The following is a 15,706-nucleotide window of genomic DNA, read 5'->3' as shown; positions in this document are numbered from 1 at the left end:
AGGAGAGACCAGTCACTGGAGAAGGATATCATGTTTGGTAAGGTGGAGGGTCAGAGAAAAAGAGGAGGACCCCCAACAAGATGAATTGGCCAAGTGGCAGCATGAATGGACTCAAGCGTGGCAACAGTGGTGAGGTTGGCCCAGGATCGGGCAGTGTTTCGTTCTGCTGTGCATAAGGTCGCTATGGGTTGGTATCAACTAATAACAACAACAACAACATATTCAGGAAAAGAGTGAAAATTTTCTGTTTTTTTCTGGTAGGAAGAATGATCACCTACTCTTCAGGAGTCCTGGTGTGGTGCTGTGGGTTAATGCGCTAGACTGCAAAGCCATTTGAACTGCAAGGTTGTCGGGTCAAGCTCACTAGCTGCTCTTCGAAAACCCTATACAGGGTTGCTATTGGTCAGAACTGACTCGACAACATTTCACAACAACAACAACTCTTTAGACTAAATTATTCCCCCCAGTAGTCATTAGGAAGGGTCCTTCCCTTTACTAGCTGAGTATTTAAATATCAAGTTAGCAATTCAGGTAGATTGCTTTATATTAAGCTTTTGTTTGATTTTATATCTGTTGCGGGAAGTGTTAAAACATGTTAGTTTCTAAATCTGCATATTTTTCCGTTGATCTCAGCTATTTAGGGTTAGGTGTTAAGGGAAAGTAGTAGTTAAAAATATTAGTAATACTAATCCATTCAACAAATTATGTTCTATTCGTGATTTTGGACATCAGGAGTCACCAAATTATCTATCGCCTGTAGCCAAATCTAGACCATGGCCTATTTTTTGTCTATGAGCTAAGAATGGTTTTTACATTTTTGAAGAGTTACTTAAAAAAGATGATGGGACAGAGACCAGATGTGACCCATAAAGCCAAAAATGTTTTCCACACTGTCTCTTTACAGAAAGTTCCTGATTTCTGTGACAATGTTCCAGTTTAACACCAAAGGATTTTTATGTTTGTTTTTCCATACTTACATAAAGAAAGAAAATCAAATGGATACCTGTTGCTTTAATGCCAGGAAAGCTATCCGGTTGTTAGGTGCTCCTGAGTCATTTCTGCTTAGCAAGCCTAAGCACAACAGAACGAAGAACTGCCTGGTTCAGCGTCATCCTCATGATTGTTACGTTTGAACCCATTGTTGCTGCTACTATGTCAGTTCATCTCATTGGGGGTTTTCTTTGACCCACCACTTTTCCATGCATGATGTCCTTTCCCAGGAACTGGTCTCTCCTGATAACATAATCAAAATACTGGAGACAAAGTTTCTCCATACAGGCTTTTAAGGAGCATTCCTGCTGTACTTCTTCCAAAACAAATTTCTTTGTTCTTCTGGCAGTCCATAGTACTTTTCATTATTTTTCTCCAACACCATAACTCAAATGCATCTACTCTTTTTCAGTCTTCCTTATTCATTGTCCAACTTTCACATGAAATGAGATTTGAAAATTCTGTGGCTTGAGTCAAACGCACCTTAGTTCTGAAACTATCATCTTTTCTCTTGAACATATTAAAGAAGAAAGCTATAGAAATTCACACACTTTGTTGTTGTTATTGTTGTTGTTGTTAAGTGCCATCGAGTCGGTTCCGACCCATAGCGACCCTGTACAGGGTTTCCGAGGGTGTAAATCTTTACGGGAGTAGAAAGCCTCATCTTTCTCCCGCGGAGCGGCTGGTAGTTTCGAACCGCTGACCTTAAGGTTCGCAGCCCAATTCGTAACCACTACGCTAATTAAATCTGTTCCAACTCGTGTATAGGATTTCCAAAGAGTGACTGGTGGGGCTAAACTACCAACTTTGAAGGTTTTATCTACTTTTTTCTTTCTGTTCTTTGGATTTGTATTTTCATTTATTTAAATTGTATATTGTTTGCCTGGCTTATATTGACTTTGATCATGTTAGTTGGGTTATCATATAATGGAACTTGTTTGACCTCAAAAATTAAAAGCAATGCTGAATTAAGAGAGGCTATTAAATAATTTCAGCCTCTTTTGGTTGTGTATTTCTTTTATAAGTTATTCAAGAAACTAAAGAGTATTAGGAATATGGAAATAATTATACAGTAGGGCTTCAAAAAGTTCTTGGAAAAATTCCATTTTCTCTCTCTCTCTCTCTCTTTTTTTTTTTTTTTTTGGATATGGTGAATTTTTATTACATAATAATCAAAACCCCATAACTGATAACATTATTTTGGTGTATCTAGAAATCAAGGACATTTAGAGCCAGGAGAAAATTAAGACATAATATTGCACAATGCACTATTTTGTGTTGTTGTTGTTAAGTGCCGTCAAGTCAATTCCAACCCCTAGTGACCCTGTATAGGGTTTCCGAGGAGCTGCTGGTGAGCTTGAACTGCCGACCTTGCAGTTCAAATGGCTATATACTATTATAAACTTAGATAATGGAGTTAAATAATAAATATCCAAGAGTATATGATTATATGGGGCACATCCCATGCTTCCAAACATTCCATCTTCCCTGTTACACCACACGAAATAAAATCAGCCCTGTCATCTCTCTGAGCGTCTTAGTAGTATATTACTTGTTACACTGAGGATTGAACATGATACATGAGGAAAAGCACTGACAAAGTCACATTTTGATATCCACAAATAACAAGCAAGATGCCACATTTCACTCCCTGCAATACCCATGACAGTTACTCAAAGAGAAGAGTGAACTTCTATGCTACTCACTCAATTCTGTAATCGTCATTTTAATATCATTTTTACCTTGCAGAGCTATTATCAGACTTACTTGGGGGCATGCAGAATGTAGTTCTGTGTGGTTTTTTTTGTGTTTTTTTTTTTAAATCTTGAATATTTTCTGTTCAGAAGTCCTATTGACTAAATATGTTGTTGTTGCTGTCAAGTGTCATCAAGTCAATTCCTACCCATAGTGACCCTGTATAGATTTTCCAAGGAGCAGCTGGTGAGCTTGAACCGCCGACCTTGCAGTTCAAATGGCTTTGCAGTCTGGTGCATTAACCCACAGCACCACACCAGGACTAAATAGAAGTACACTTACATAAGTGGTTTTTAAACTGATTTCTCCCTAGAATGCTTTCTTCATATGAAATATTAACCACTTAAAGAGGAACAGCTCTAGATGGATGCAAGTATGTCCCATCCCCAGCTTGCCCTCCTGTCTCACAGCATACACTGAACAGTACTGGTTCACAGGTCGGATTTTCAAAAAGTACAGGCCTAATTTGCTTTCCAAAAAAATCTGCCCACATCTAACCATAAATACCTTTGAATTAAAAAAGCAAACTGTGCATGGATTGGTTTATTATCATTTGTTTATTACTGCCTTTCCATTTTGTTTATTGAATCAGTATGACCTAGGAATGGGTGAACCTTTTTGTGTGTGTGTGAATTGAGTGATAGTTTACATGAGAGAACAACAGTATTTGCTTCTATTCCTCTTGTATTTTTTCCTTGAGGGGGTTGGGAATGTACACAAAAACACCCAACAATATATAATCATTTAAACATCCAAAGGGTACATTCTGCAAGCCTGCCGCCTGGCCTCTAACACAAAGCCTTTCTCTTTCCGTGAGTCTAGAGTCCTCAGCTGCTCTCTCTCTCCTCATGTCATGATCTCTGTCTTCATCTCTGGTGTCACTGCTTCTCTGGATAGGGTCTCACATTCTGCTCATGCTATATTATTCTCCCTTGATGGCCCTAGGGCCCTCTGTTCCTGGACTGTAAGATTAACTACTCCCCCTTTTTGTTTCAAAACTTCTGCCTTTACAGTTGTAACAGTTGCAGTTAGTCATGACAACAGTTATTCACAATTGAATCATAAAAATCTTAACCCCATCTCCTTTTACCAAACCCATCTAGACAAGATGAAAACTATTCAGTGGGGTCTCTACCTTTTCCCACACACTCTAAAACTAAACTCCGTCTTGAAAACTTGTAAGCCAGTCACTTCATGCCTTTATAGCCCCACATTTTAGGTAACCAATGTCTAAGTTGCCTGTCCTTATCAATCCTATATACAGAGGGGATAGGATTGATACTTGATGTGAAGACTCCTTCCCTCTCAGTTGGTATTTTGAGCTACACAGAAATGGCTGCAAGCATACATTGACAGAGAACTTACAGAGGTTCAAGCCAGATTCAGAAGAGGGCATGGAACAAGGGCTATCATTGCTGATGTCCGATGGATCTTGGCTGAAAGCAGAGAATACCAGAAAGATGTTTTGGCTGTGCTTTATTGACTACGCAAAGGTTTTGATTATATGGATCATTACAAGCTATGGACAACATTGCGAAGTATGAGTATTCCAGAACACTTGATTGTGCTCATGAGGAATCTGTACATGGACAGTTGTTTGAACAGAATATGGGAACACTAAATGGTTTCAAATTAAGAAAGGTGTGCGACAAGGTTGTATCCTTTCACCATACTTACTCAACCTGTATGCTGAGCAACTGATCCGAGAAGCTGGGTTCTATGAAGAAAAACATGGCATCAGGATTGGAGGAAGACTCATTAACAACCTGTGATATGCAGATGATACAGCCTTGCTTGCTGAAAGCGAAGAGGAGTCAAAACATTTACTGATGAAGATCAAAGAGCACAGCCTTTGGTATGGATTGCATCTCAATGTAAAGAAAACAAAAATCATCACCAGTGGACCAATAAACAACATTCTTATCAACGGACACCAGCTCCAGTCCAGTCCAGTTCTTGTTAACAACTAACCTCTTAGAGTGTCATATTTTAGAATCTACCATCTAGCCCCTGGACCTAGAGATTTTATTTGAATAATTTTTATACACTGGGTTGTCAAGGCAACTACTGACATTTGGTTCCTGCTATAGCCCCACAGAGCTCCTGGTGTGGTGCTGTGGGATAAGCACAGGACCTCAAGGTCAGCGTGAACCACAAGGTCATTGGTGGTTCTATACTGAGTCGCTGTGAGTTGGAACCGGCTCTATGGCACTTAACAACAATAGCTCCACAAGCATAGAAACAATTGTGAGGGTGGTACAGACGGGGCAGCGTTTTGTTCTGTTGTATGTAGGGTCACTAGAAGTCATAACCAACCTCACAACATTATAACTTTGCATGGTCCATGTGTCCAGGTAGTTTTGTGTTACTGTTGGTGTGTCTATGGGATAAATTACTGAAAGTGGAATTGCTGGGTCAAAGGATAAATACATATGTAATTTAAGGAAAAGTAAAGAAAACAAAAATCCTCACAATTAGACCTATAAACAACATTCTTATCCGCGGAGAAAAGATTGAAGTTGTCAAGGACTTCATTCTTCTTGGATCAACTATCAACACTCACAGAAGCAGCAGTTAAGAAATCAAACGACGTATTGCATTAGGCAAATCTGGTGCACAAGACCTTTTTAAAGTGTTGGAGAGCAAAGATGTCAGTTTGAGGACTAAGGTGCGCCTGATCCAAGCCATGGTGTTTTCAGTAATCTCATAGGCATGCGAAAGCTGAACAGTAAATAAGGAAGACCATAGAAGAATTGATGCTTTTGAGTTATGGTTTTGGAGGAGAATATTGAAAGTGCCATGGGCTGCCAAAAGAACCAATAGATCCATTTTGGAAGACGTGCAGCCAGAGTGTTCCTTGGAGGCCAAGATGGCCAAACTTTGTCTCTTATACTTCGGACATATTGTCAGGAGAGACCAGTCATTAGAGAAGGATATCATATTTAGTAAGGTGGAGGGTCAGAGAAAAAGAGGAAGATCCCTCAATGAGATGGATTGGCCAAATGGCAGCATCGATGGACTCAAGCGTGGCAACAGTAGTGAGGTTGACCCAGGATCGGGTGTTGTTTCGTTCTGCTGTGCGTAAGGTCGCTATTAGTTGGTGGTGACTCAGTGGCACCTAACAACAACAATAGTTTGAAAGTATTTGCATTGATAAGTAAAATGTGACAGACAGATGAGTGTATATATAATCTGTATACTTTCAAATACAGACAGGTTGTACATATATTTTTGTATTATTGTGGAAGGGACATAGAACAGGTAAGCTCGCCATCTAGTGTCTTTGTGTTTATTGCTCTTAACCTTTTTTTTCTCCCCTACTCCTCTTATATAACAGAATTTAACATTATTTAAAATCCCAGAAGTGAGCCCAAATAGGAATAAAATGTACTCTGTATCTTTAGAATTATAATCATTAGCTAAGGCTATTGTGAACCTGGACTCTGTCCTCAAATGTAATTCTAATAAGTAATTTTCATAAGTGAATTCATACTATTTTAGGAGATTCAACTAGTCCAGCTATTGTCTCAATGGAATCTTGCTGCCCTGAACAGTTTTCTTTCTTTCTGGTTTTTTTTTTTCAGAGATAACATAAGATAATGCATAGTTGTGCTGTAGCAGCTGAATTTGGAATATTACAGTAAAATTCCATTTCAGTGTTCTTTTCATACTTTCCATCATCAAAGAAAACTGTTTTGGGTTTTTAACATTTCTTGTCGTTAAGGATTTGTAAGGGATCATTGGGAAGATTGGTGGTTTATGTAGAGATGACCCACTATCTGTTTAGGGGTTTTCCTTTTATGTTTCTAGTGCTTACCTGGACTTTTGTCTCTCTCAACAGCAACAATGATGTGGCTGGTGAATATGGCGGAAGGAGACCCAGAAGCCCAAAGAAGAGTATCCAAAAACTCAAATTATAATGCGCAAAGTAGGTAGCTTTTTATTTGGTAATTTCCTGGTTGTTCTGGGTCATTATTATCTTACAGACTTAACAGTGGACTGTGAAGCAATGATTTTAATTTCTTTTCTTCACTGTTTCCCCTGAGGCTCTTCTGAAAGCTGTCCTTCTTGTTTTTATTCATTGCCATTGACGGTTCCAAACCATAACAACTCTGTATAAGGTTTCCAAGGAGCAGCTGAGCTTGAACCACCAACCTTGTGGTTCAAACCGAGTTTGCAGTCTAGCGCATTAACCCACAGTGCCACACCAGGACTCTGAAAGCTGTCATAATACCAAGTAAATACACATACACATAAAGATACCTAAAGCACAATAGTACAGTCTAAACTCTTAGTGTAAAATTTACTACCATTATGAAAAGGCTCAAGATAAAACTGCACTTTTTAAAAGTTGCATCCACAAGCTTGTAAAAGTGAGAACCTCTTGTTGGTCAGAATAGCTTAAATATAATTTGACCTCAGATTGTGGTAGTAGAAAGGCTAGCAGTTCAAGCTTACTCAGAAGAAAGACCTGGCAGTCTGTTCCCATCAAGATTACAGCTTAAAAATCCCCATGACCATTCTCTTCTGTCACAGGGGTCCATATGAGTCTAGATAAATTATTGTCTCTGAAGAACTATGTTTATTGCAAACACTTCACTAAGTAGATATAATTTTTCTGAAGGAGGGAGGGGGATGATAATTTAGGATTGGATATTGAGTAACCTACTTGTGGATTCTACAGAAGATATAAAGGAGGATATAAGTTAGGAGTTATTATTAGAAAAAGTTAAGGAATATAAGAGTAAAGAAGAATAGGAACTTTGTAAGAAGAAAAGCAAAGGAAAAGGGCTAACCTTATGAGGAAACCGAGAAACAGAGTAAGAACAGATTGGGTGAGAGACAACAAAAGAAGCCTTAATTGAGTACCTATTTGTCAGGAAAGGAAGAGTTTGCTTTTTTTAGAGCCAAATTAGCATATGAGTAACTGCAAAGAGGGCAGTTTCAGGTGGGAATTCATGTTTGGGACCCCAAGATATCAGGACATCAGGCTGCATTATGCAAAGGAAGCAAGAAACCAAATGGAAAAAAATTGTTATAAATGTGGACATTTTGTTGATCTATTGTTAACCTGAAGAAAGTGACAAAGTAATTGGCCAAAGTGTACAAGGGGGCTTTGAAAAGTTCATGGGAAAAATCCCATGATCTTTTAATTTTTTGAAGTCCTCTTTTGTATGCATATTGATGTATGAGTATATAGGTCATACATCAAATTTTATTAATTTCACAAGGGTTGGTTGAGGTCCTGCATGCTCTGGGGATATAGCATAGTCACTAGTGCTGCTGTGGTTAAGGACTCAACTGCTAACTAAAAGTCAAGGGTTCGAACCTACCAGTGTTCTGCAGGAGAACAATGTAACAGTCTGCTTTGTAAAAATTAAAGCCTTCAAACCCTATAGGGTAGTTCTGCTCTGCCCTATAGAGTCTACCTGAGTCAGAATTGACTGAGAGGTTTGGTTATTCTGAGGGGATGAATATAGCACTGAACAAGATATAGCCTTCCCTGATGGCGCTTGTAACCTATTTTGGAAGATAGGCATTTGATAATTCATACAGTCATGAAACTTCTACAGAGGAGAAGCATAAAGTGCTATGAAAGGTTTTCATAGGAGAGAGACTTCACTTACTCTGGGAAGTCTTTCAGGAAGGCTTCCCTGAGGTAGTGACAGCCTTGAGCAGGTTAAAGAGTGAAAGAGAGGAAATAAATGGGCCTGAGTCCTAGAGTTGGAAGGGGCTGGCTGGCCTGCAGTGTTCCTTAGTGAGAATGCTGTTGGTGTTTTGAGTGGGACAGTTCCTCATAGTAAGGATTCCCCCACACGTTGCAGGATATTTAGCATCCCAAATTCCTTTCCCACTAAATACTGATAGTGGCTTGGAGGCATTGTAGTAACCAAAAACATCCCCATCTAGTCATTTTCAAACACCCATTGAGAGGGAGGTGCCACTCCCAAGTAAGAACTACTGTGTTAGAGAAACAACAGCTTAGATTGGGGAAAAGAAGCATAAGGCCCCAGGAGGGAAACATAATAGAAATGAGAGACCACCTGATGTGCACATTCTGACTGAAGCAATGTAGTTTGGGTGTAAGTGCTATTTGCATGGTGGTGATAATGTGAGAATTGAATGTTAATTTAGCCCAAAATTGTGACATTTTGAGAATGTGTTGTTAGGTGTTGTCAAATCAGTTCAGACTCATTGCAACACTATGCACAACAGAAGAAAACACTGCCCAGTCCTGAGCCATCCTCACAGTTGTGGTTACACTGAGCCCATTGCTGCTGCAATGGTGTCAGTCCATCTCGGTGCGAGTCTTTCTCCTTTTTGCTGATCCTCCATTTTACCAAGCATAATATCTTTCCCTGGGGACTGGTCTCACCATCCTTGCCTCCAAGAAGCATTCTAGTTGTACTTCTTCCAACATAGACGGTTTGTACTTCTGGTAGCCCATGGTACTTTCAGTATTCTCCTACAACACCATAACCAAGTGCAGCAGTTCTGTGGTCTTTCTTGTTCATTGTCCAACTTTCACATGCAGATGACACAATTGAATATGCCATGGCTTGGGTCAGGCAAACCTTAGTCCTCAAGCTGATAGTTTAGCTCTTGAATGGGTTTAGAAGGTCTTGTGCAGCAGATTTTCTTAGGACAATAAGTTGTTCGATTTCTTGACTTTTACCTCCATGAGCATTGATTGTGAATCCAAGCAAATGGAAGTCTTCGAGAATTTCAATCTTTTCGCCCAGTTGTGAGGATTTTTTGTTTCCTTTACATGTATAGCAAGCAAGGTTGTATCATTTGCATATCACAGGTTGTTAATGAGTCTTCCTCCAATCCTGATGCCATGTACTTCTTCATATAATCCAGCTTCTCAGATTATTTGCTCAGCATACAGGTTGAATAAGTATGGTGAAAGAATATAGCCCTGGTGCACACTACTCCTGATTCTAAACCATTTAGTATCCCCTTGTTCTGTTGTAACAACTGACTCGGTCTATGTACAGGTTCCTCTTGAGCACAATCAAGTGTTCTGGAATACCTATTCTTTGCATTGTTATCCATAGCTTGTCATGATCCACACCATCAAAAGCCTTTGCATATTCTGACCCTTCTGCTTGGGGGGTTTGCCTCGACACCCCCACCTGTCTCTGTTCCTTTTCCAGGAGGAGTAGGGTCTACCAGTTTCACTTACCCTTTTGGGGAAGAGAAAAGGTAGGGAAGAGGGAGTCTGGGACACCTGGTCCCCAGCTCCCCTCTTTCCGGGGCTTCAGCCCTGTTTCTCCTTGTATCTCCACTCCCCCAGATGCCAAATAGCCATAACCACTTCTTGAAACTCTTTTGTGACCTCTCTGGGGCCGGGGTTCCCTGGCCAGAACTGTAAATGCCAGGGAGGAGAGTGGATCAGCTTAGGGGCCTGGCTGCAGAGGCCCTACTTAGGCAAGGGGAACATTTCTCACCAGAGAGTCAGGCCCTGCCTTGTCCAGCGTCATACCACGTCCAGCCTACCCATTTTCCAGTGTTTGACTGGAGGGCAAAATTTTATTAATCTTTTTGGAGACCAGGGCTACCCTGTTGGCAGCCTGCTTTCTAAGTGAAATCCATTCCGTTTCCCCACTTTGACCCCAAATTGGGGCTTGGACCAAGGGAGGTGAGACCCCTTCCAGGTCCTCTCCCCTTTCAGAATCTATCATCTCTCATTTTGCCCTTTCCTCCTGCTCCATGCCTGGGTTTTGTTCATTTTTTAAGAACATACAATCCCATCCCATCTGTTTTGACTTCCCCTGCCCCAGTAAATGTACCATGCTATCAGTCTTGCACTTCCCCATCCCGCCCCCCTCTTGCCCTGTCTCAGTGCCTGCTTGGCCCGTGCACTTCACCTCCTTCATCCCGTAAGTGGATGGGGTGGAGCCACTGGGCTCTCCTGGTCTTTTGGACCAGTGGCCGCCCCTGCTCCCGGCTCCCAATCACATCTCTGTATATTAAAAAAATATATAAATGTATATTGTTCCTGGTTTTTTATGGACCATGCCCTCTGTCATGTCACCTCCATAAAAGCAGCCCCTCCTCAGGGTGGGGGAGCCTTTGCAGAGTCATTGTAGCATAGTGGTTACAAACTGGGCTACGAACCTTAAGGTCAGTGGTTCAAAACTACCAGCCGCTCCGCGGGAGAAAGATGAGGCTTTCTACTCCTGTAAAGATTTACACTCTCGGAAACCCTGTACAGGGTCGCTATGGGTCAGAACCAACTCAACAGCACTTAACAACAACAGCAAACATCTTTTTGGTATTCTCTGCTTTCAGCCAACATCCATCTGACCTCAGCAATGATATCCCTAGTTCCATGTCCACTTCTGAATCCAGCTTGAGTTTCTCGCAGTTTCCTGTTGATGTACTTTTGCAGCAGTTTTTGAATTACCTTCAGAAAAATTTTACTTGCAGATGATATTGTTCAGTGATTTTCACATTCCATTGCATCACCTCTCTTTGGAATGGACACAAATATGGATCTTTTCCAATTGGTTGGCCAGGTAGCTGTCTTTCCAAATTTCTTGGCAGACATGAATGAGCACATCAGTTTATTGAAGTATCTCATTTTGTATTCCATCAGTTCCTAGAACCTTGTTTATTTTTCAATACCTTCAGTGCACTTTGGAATTCTTCCTTCAGTACCGTTGACTCTTGATCATGCTACCTGTTAAAATGGTCGAATATTGGCCATTTCTTTTTGATACAGTGACTCTGTGTATCCCTTCCATCTCTTTTTTGATTTCTTCTGCATCATTCCATATTTTGCCCATCACAGTACAACAGATGGGTGGTAGGAAGTGCTTAATAGATGCTTACTATCACTGTTTAGACTGATTTTATTTATTTATTTTTATTTTTTATTGTGACTTTAGACCAGGTCATCAGCTTTACATTCAACAAATCATATACTTTGTTTCATCTTGTTCCATCTCCTTGGTTATAATCCCCACATGCAACTAAGGTTATCCTGCTTCATCTCTGTGATTCCTGTTTGCATCCCACCCATTTTATCCCTTCTCAACTTTGTCCTTGGGAAAATGCTGCCCTTTGATTTTGAATGATTGACCATTTCATGCTAGTTTCGTTGTCCCCCTCTATAAACCTATCTACTGTTTGGGGTTCATTTATCTTCTTGTGTACTTAGCTTCTTATCTTTCATGATATTAGGGAAGTTTTCTTCCAACAATCCTTTGACAATTTTCTCTGTGCTTTTTACTGTCTCTTCCTGTTCTGGAACTCAGATCACCCGTAAGTTGTTCTATTTCATGGTGTCCCACATAACTGTCAGGCTTTCTGTGGATTTTTTTCTGAGTGTTTTTCTAACATACTAGTATTGAGAAATTTAACTTCAAACTCATTATTTCAGGCTTCTAGTGCTTTGAATCTGTTGCTGTGCTCATTCAATGTATTGTCCATTTCTGAAATCTTACTATTGATCTTCTGGATTACTAACGGCAGGTTTTGTACTGTTTCAAAATTTATATTTGTTTTTCTCTGTTTGTTCTTGTTCTCTTTATGTATACCTGAATTCTTCTAAAAAATTTTATGTGTTCTTTTTGCTTTCCTCTTTCTTTCTTTCTACCAGTCCTTTGAAGGTGCCTAAATATTATTCATTTGAATTGTTTTCCAGTTAGTTCATTACGTTTTCATTCTCAGAAAAGTTTTCTAGCTCTGTGTCTTAGTCATTTGCTTGACCCGTTCTTTTTTCTTCGTGTAAGCTAAAATTATCTGTTGTCCCCGGGGCATTGTGGTGGTTCTTGTATTTGTATTCAATTGATGATTGTATATTGGTGTTTTCTTAGTCTCTCAACAACTGGTTTCTATGGGTGTAGTTAGAGAATGGAGCCATATACACCATTCTGGTTCGCCATTTGTGCATCTCAGCTTAGGATGGGGTTGGCTGGTGTTGGCTTCTATTATTGATCAGGTGGTACAAGAGCTGGTATTATGGGTGAAACTGCAGAGAGGGTACAGTTGTGTTTGGGCTGTATGGGCATGGCTGCTGTTTTCTGTTGAATGGGAAAGAGAAAACTTCACACACACATACACACACTCAGAAAACAAAAGAAAATAAACAATTGAGCAACCAACAATGAAAATAGAAAATAATAAAGAGAAAAAAGACATGAAAACAGACTACAGTCAGGAAAAAGATAATTATAACTATAAAGACAAAAGAGGGACAGGAAAATGTACGTATAGAATAGAAATCAAGAGAGAAAATAAAAGGAAATTAAAAATAAAAACACATGATGCAATGAGTCTCTATGACGGGTAAGACTGAGGAATGCGCACTGACCGCCTAAGACAGGCAGCGTCCCTTAAACAAATAATAAGGGGGAATCTGATGCAGACCGTGCAGACCCGGTCAGGAGTTCAAGGCCCTGTGGGTCCAAGCGTTGCTGACCGTCCAAACCATAGGCTCTGAGGATCAGACTTTAGCCACCTAGCAGACATAGCAAAATGTCCCTCATCTGATTATTCAGTTATGCTGGTTAGTAATTCCATACATGAGCCCTGGATATCCACAGATAAATGTAAAAACCTTCCCTAAAAGCCGAGACTGTAAATTCCAAAAAGGCAAAGTTCCCCCCCCCGAAAAAAGCTAAGAGGATAGAGAGAAACTCTGTTAACTGATGGTATGTGGATGGGATTATAATCAATGTAATGAAACAAGGTATATGAATGTTTGAATGTGAAACCGATGATGTGCCCTGAAAACTTTCACGTAATCCACAATAAAAACCTTAAAATAAATAAAATAAAAAATAAAAACACGAGAATAACTAAAAAGAGATGAGGGACAGGAAAATGGAGCTATAGAAGAGAAAAAAGAAAATAACAGGAAGAAAGTTTTAAAAACACAGAAAATCAGGGAAAGGGAAGATAAAAAAAGAGGAATAAAGTTCAAAAGGAAAAAGGTAAATGAAAACAAAGAATAGAAAGAAAAAGAAGAGCTGAGATAGAAAAGATAAAATTCGGTGTCATTTTAAATGTAAGAGATAAAATTCAAAGAAAAGGAGGAGAAAGAATAAGCAAAAAATGAAACAAGGAAAGTAAAAAGCAAACATAAAAACACCCAGAGAGACAAAAAGTTGGGGCCCCTAGAAGCTCATGAAGTGAGTGTGAGAGCAATGTGTTCCTGGCACTAGATGGAGTTCCTGTTGGAACTCCAACCAGAAGTAGCTTGTGGGGGCCCTTGGTGGAGTTGATTTCAGTGTCTGTTAGGACCACAAAGCAGCTGGTTAAATGCTGGTCTGGTGGCTCTGTGGGTTCTATAGGTCTGAAACTGAGCCTGCCTGAATCCTGACACCAATTCAGGCCACCGAAGTGTCACAGCCGGCACCTGCCTCACACTGGTGTGGTTCCTGACCACAAGGCTCTGAACTCCTAGAGAGGGCAGGGTCTATGCTAGGAATGGAGAGGGTGGGACTTGGCCACATCTGTGGTCACCAGGGGAGCATGGAGAAAACAAAGGACTTTCACCATTCTGGTTGTCTGAATCTGCTCTGCTAGGCCCCCTTCTATTGCCAGAGCTGCTCACAGGATGGTTGTGGCCATCCGTTTACCAGTTAGTCTGCCTCTCTTGCTATCCCTGCTCTGCTTTTCCTCCTGGCAGGCACTTAGGCCACTCTCTGACCTTTCCTCTGAAGTTGGAGGTTCCAGGATTGTCATCTGTGTATGTTTCATTTGTTCGCTCGTAGCTTTGTTGAAGTTGGTCCATATATTGCATCTGCCTAATCTGTCATCTTGCCAGAACTCTCCATTCCTAAGGTTTAGTGGCTGACCATTCGCTAGTGGTCAGCCTCTCCTTCCCTGCTTGTACTCAAAATACCAATGGCATAGCTTCCAGCATCACAGCACCCACTGGCAACAAGGAGAGAGTTAAGTTTGTAGGAATATGAAAGCTGATGCTGCATCTTCCCTATAACAAGTGAATACCATATGTACCTAAAATCAGAACATTCAGATGTAGATTTTTATAATTCTATGTAATTGTATAATTAAGTATGGTAGTGACTAGCAGCTGAAGCTGTTGGAAGTGGAGGTGAGGAGCAGCAGTGAGAAGGCTGGGGTGGACTGGGAACTGCTGCTTTTTGTATAAACCTCGTGCTTACACAGTTTTGTAAACTCTGTACCAGGGAAAGATTCAGATGATGGAGCCTAATGCATATAAACTTCGTGGGGCTAGTTCTTTCAGAATGCTAATACAAAATTACAGATATAAAATTGCTAGGACATATTCCAGAAGAAATCTATGCAAATGAGGGCTCTAAAGTATAAGCTTTATTAGTTAAGAATGGGTAATCTACCTCTGCTATGAACATGTGTTACTTTTATCAAAATCAAATGAGGAAAAGAGTGTTACGTACTTCACTTGTGTGCTGTAATTATTTTTAATACATGAAAAGTTATTAAGACTATCATTATGCTCATGATTTTCAAGTATATACAACCAAACCAACCAAACCCATTGCTTGCAAGTCGATTCTGACTCATAGCAACCATCTAGGACAGAGTAGAACTGCCAAGGTTGTAAATCTGTACGGAAACAGACTGCCACAGCTTTATCCTGAGGAGCAGCTGGTGAGTTCAGATGGTAATCGTTTGGTAAGCACCTTTTGTTTAGCAGTGAGGTGCTTACTTAACCACTGTGTCCCCAGGGCTCTACATATACAACCATGAGACCATTAAATGGGATTGATGATCATTAAAAAGGAAAGACTGACTCATAAAAAAAATTTCACTGCTCCCTTACACATCCTTGCCATAATGAAACTACTTTTATTATGGTGGCTTTTTAGCCACCAAAGTCAGTGGTTAGTGCCACCACTTTGGAAACCTACAGCTGCAAAGAATAAAGCCCCAATTCCCTTGCCTCCAATGAGAATCTCTATTCTCCTCTCACATGACAAGGAGTTCTGGAGTGTAAACT

General features: G+C 40.3%; 1 protein-coding gene across 2 annotated transcripts in view; it reads left to right on the top strand.

Annotated features, from left to right (window-relative positions):
- The window catches only part of PSEN1 (presenilin 1), a 106,823-nt gene that overhangs the window by 72,734 nt on the left and 18,383 nt on the right, over window positions 1–15,706 (top strand). For both annotated transcript variants that reach the window (XM_006865554.1, XM_006865553.1), the window contains exon 7: window positions 6,587–6,673. In XM_006865554.1, coding sequence (XP_006865616.1) covers window positions 6,587–6,673 — 87 coding nt within the window. The remainder of the gene's footprint in view (window positions 1–6,586; window positions 6,674–15,706) is intronic.

This window comes from Chrysochloris asiatica, unplaced genomic scaffold (assembly GCF_000296735.1).
Source record: "Chrysochloris asiatica unplaced genomic scaffold, ChrAsi1.0 scaffold00079, whole genome shotgun sequence".
NCBI lineage: Eukaryota > Metazoa > Chordata > Mammalia > Afrosoricida > Chrysochloridae > Chrysochloris > Chrysochloris asiatica.
This window is presented reverse-complemented; position numbering and strand designations above follow the sequence as displayed.